Below are 4,021 nucleotides of genomic sequence, written 5' to 3' on the forward strand. Positions count from 1 at the left end.
CCCATGGACTGCAGCCCACCAGGCTTCTCCATCCATGGGATTTTCCAGGCAAAAGTACTGGAGTGGGGTGCCATCGTCAGGAAATGAGGATCTGCTAAATTAAGGTGGTGTTCTAATATCCCCTTGGTTAAAAGGATAGATTCTTGTGGACATTTATCTAGATTTCTCTGAAAAAGATTTGCACAGCCTCCCATCTAACTCTACCTTCCAGTACATTCCTAAGGACCCCTAAAAAGCTTCTGGCTCCAGTCTGTTTTGAGCCTACACCCCAGAACTGCCAGAAGGGCAGAATTCAGCAGCTCAGGTTCAGCTCTAAAAATCCATGATTCCAGTGATGGTAGTGGGGTTTTTTTCCTTAATAAACAACAGGCATACATTGAAGAAATCATTGGAAGCTCTGTTTTAAATCCTTGTTGAAACCACATGATGCAGAAATAAGTCCACCTTACTTTGACTTTGAAAATATTTTATTTGAATAGTAAATAGTTATACAGTTGAAACAGTTCTATTGAAGCTTTCTATAAATAGCTAACAATTAAGAAAATAATGTATGTAGAAAAGAGATTGCATTTAAAAGTAAGAGCTGTCGGTTGTACCAGGGCCCCAGGGGGGAGGGGCTCCAAGCAGAATAAAATGGTAGGTTGTCTGTAATTAGCTCAGATAGGTATAAAAGTTAAAACTTTTAACAGATCCCTTTAGAAAAAGGCTCTCTTCTAAAATGCACAGTGAAATGTCAAGAGTGGCGGGGGGAGGGGGGGAAGTGCACCAAAAAAATATGCAATCAAATAATATCATAATCTTCATAATTAATATAAATAAATAAAGAATAAATAACAATTACTCATAAATCAACATATACATTTAGAGGGAACTCATATAGTCCTACCTCAACAAAGATGATCAAACTGAAAAGACTTTTGTGAAACACTGAGGCAGTTTCTACAGCATCTTCTGAAAATTCCCAACCCTCCCCCCTAAAAACAATCCCAAACAGACAACGTTCAAGGCATTTGTGGCTAGACTAAAGAAAACTCTTTTTTTTAAGCAATTTGATTTGTTCACATACAAAAAGGTAAAGCCAGACTCCAGCAGTTCACAAGCCATAATAAAGCTAATCATGTGGGGAGTTCAATTTACAGCCTGTGAAATATAAAGGCATTTATTCCTCAAGATTCACCCAAAACAACCCGTAGGCTACATACATAGAGAGCAGAGATTGGTAGGCGAGAGCAAACCGCATTTCTAGACCATGAACACAGCGAATACTAGCAAGAAAAACATCTCCCCTCCAAGGGGAGGCTTCCAACCACGAGACAAACGCGTACAGCTTTTCTCCCTTGTACAAAAAGAGATTGGCTCCTGTTGCGCCATGGTGGGGGGAAGAAGGGGACACAACGCAAAGGGGAGGGGTGTCCAAAAGGAGTCACAACGAGAGGATGGGGTTACCGTCACGCCACACCGAGAGAAGCGGAGACCACACTTTCACCGGGGGTGGGCGTCCCCGGCGCGGGCGCGGTGTCGGAGCGCGCTCTCTCCGTGGGTCTCCAAGCGAAGGCACGGTTCGGGGGGCCGGGGTGGAGGGCGCGCTCTAGCAGGCCGGACGCACGGGCACCTGCAGGAGGATCACCTGTCTGTTCTCGGACGGGTGGCACTTGTTGATGTGCCTCGTGAGGCCGGGCGAGCTGTAGAAGGTGGCCGGGCAGTACTTGCAGGGGAACACCTGGGCGGCGTGCAGCAGGCGCAGGTGGCGCTCCTGGGCGCCCTTGCTGGGGAACGTCTCCCCGCACACCGGGCACAGGTGGCATTCGGAGGACGCACTCAGGCCCAGCACGCCGGCCGCCTCGCCGTCGCCGGCCGCCTCCTGGGGCACCTTCTCGTCGGGCCCGGGGTACAAGGCCAGTAGGTCCTCGGCCGGGGGCGCCGGCGGCGGCGCGCCCTTGGCCTGCAGCGCCTGGTGGTGCGCCAGCAGGTGCTTGCGCAGATAGGCCTGGCGGCGGAACTTCTTGGCGCAGTGGTGGCACTCGTAGAGCCCGTCCTCGGAGCCCGATTCGGACACGCCGCCCGGGCTCGGCGTGTCGCGGTCGCTGCTACCGCCGCCCGTCACCTCCCGCGCCTCCGCCCGGGCAGGAGTTTCGGGCTCGCACGCGCGGGCGGCGGCGGGCGCAGGCCGCGGTTTGTGCCAGCGGCGATGCGAGGCCAGGTTGGCCGGGCAGCTGAAGACCTTGGCGCACTCGGGGCAGCGGTACTCCACGCGCACGATCCGCGAGCACTTGTGCTGTGCCAGCGCGAAGGGGTCGGCGTACTCCTCTTTGCAGAGCTGGCAGATGAACTCGCCCAGCGGCCGCGCCGCACCCCCCGCGCGGCCTCGCGGCGCCTCCACCGGACCCTCCTTGATCTTGAGCCCCAGCACGGGCGACGTGGTCACCTCGTCCTCGAAGTGCAGCTTGCGGATGGCTTTGGGCTTCTTGGAACCCGGGGCCTTGGCTACCTTGGCGGGCGGCTCTGCGGCGGCGGCGGCCGCGGCGGAGGCTGGGGGCGAAGGCCGCTTTCCCGGGGGCCGCAAGGCGGCGGCGGGGGGCAGTGGGGGACCAGGCCCCGGGCCGCGAGCCGCCTCGGCTCCTGCCGAGAAAGCCGTGCCCATCTTGAGCTCGGCGGGCGCGAAGAGCAGCGGGTCGCCGCTGCAGGTGCCACCACCTCCGGCGCCGTTGGCCCCGCCGCCGCCGCCGCCGCCACCCACGAGCAGCGCGGCGGGCGTGGGGAAGGACTCGGCCGAGACGGGCGAGCCGAGGTTGAAGCTGCGCTCGAAGTACTTGTGCTTTTCGTGCTCGCGGCTCACGGGCCGCGTGGGGCTGTAGAGCGGCGCGGGGTGCGCGGCCTCGGGGTTGCCGAAGTGCGCGGCCCGCAGCCCTGGCGGGGGTGGCGGCGGGCCCGGCGCGCAGGCGAGCGCGGCGGCGAGCGCCGCATGGGCGCGCTCGGTCGGCGGCGGCGGCTGCAGCGGGCCCGGCCCCGGCCCCGGCCCCGGGCCGGGCGCCGGGGGCGAGGCGCGGGCGCCCCCGCAGCCCGGCAAGAGCAGCAGCGCCCGATCGCCGTCCTCGCCGCCGCGGATCCGGTAGGATACCGGCGTGGACTTCTTGCTGCGCTTCACCAGGAAGCCGCGGGGCATGTTGGCGCGGCGCGAGGGTGAGGGCGAGGGCCTGGCTCGGTCCCACCTCCGCGCTCGGCCCCGGCGGCCCTCAGTGTCCCCGGCGCATGGCCCGGGCGCGGCGGCGGCGGCGGGACTCGCGTGGCGCCGGCGGCAGTTCGGCCCGCCTCTGCGCCCTGCACGCGCGTCCCTGTCCCCGGGCCCGGGAGCCGCTCCCTTTTAACTGGGGGAGGGGGCCATTGTTCTCGCCTCCCGCTTCCCCCGGAGCCAATCAGCGCGCCCGGAGCTCCTCCACCCGGTCGGGTGGGAGGGCGACGCGGCGGCCAAAAGGGGCCCGGGACTCGGGGGTCGCCCGGTAGGTGCGGCAGATGTACCTGAGGGCGCAAGGCCCCCGCGCGCGCCTCTCTGCCGCCCCGCCCGGCGCCGCCGCCCCGCCCGGCCCCGGCACACGCCCGGCCCCGCCTCCCTTCACGGTCTGCTGCTCCTCTATGCGGAGGCGCACGTGCCTGGGCTTTGTGTCTCTCCTCCGGGGGGCTCGGAGCCGCCAAATGGGCCCGTCCATCAGCACGACAATGCTGCCCCCCCCCCCCCCCGAGCGGGGATTACCCGCGGGTCGCGAGCAAAATAGCAACAAAGGAGAAGAATGGCCCCAAATATGTCAGGAGGGTTCAATCCGCGAGCCGGAGCGGAGGGGGAAGTTGTGCACGCTGATTGGGTAGGGGCGGCGGTTGGCAGGGGCGGGGGAGATCCGAGCGCGGCTGCTGGGGCGGGAGAGGGGTTGGGGGAGGCGCAGGAACTCCTCCTGGTATTGGGAAATAATCGGGAATCAAAAATAGCTGCCAAGCAGGAGTCTCCCAGAACCTCGCCCGGACCTGGGAC

At 62.1% G+C, this 4,021-nt stretch overlaps 1 protein-coding gene across 1 annotated transcript; it reads right to left on the reverse strand.

Annotated features, from left to right (window-relative positions):
- Window positions 1-449: 449 nt before the first annotated feature.
- INSM1 (INSM transcriptional repressor 1) lies at window positions 450-3,326 on the reverse strand. The gene has a single exon (XM_006062829.4). The coding sequence runs from the start codon at window positions 3,161-3,163 to the stop codon at window positions 1,589-1,591; it is 1,575 nt and encodes a 524-aa protein (XP_006062891.4). The 5' UTR covers window positions 3,164-3,326; the 3' UTR covers window positions 450-1,588.
- Between the last annotated feature and the right edge of the window lie 695 nt (window positions 3,327-4,021).

Source organism: Bubalus bubalis, chromosome 14 (assembly GCF_019923935.1).
Source record: "Bubalus bubalis isolate 160015118507 breed Murrah chromosome 14, NDDB_SH_1, whole genome shotgun sequence".
Lineage (NCBI taxonomy): Eukaryota > Metazoa > Chordata > Mammalia > Artiodactyla > Bovidae > Bubalus > Bubalus bubalis.

What these genes read in the sequence shown, in the direction of transcription:
- INSM1 (XM_006062829.4), bottom strand. Translation starts at nt 3,163, where the DNA reads ATGCCCCGCGGCTTCCTGGTGAAGCGCAGCAAGAAGTCCACGCCGGTA.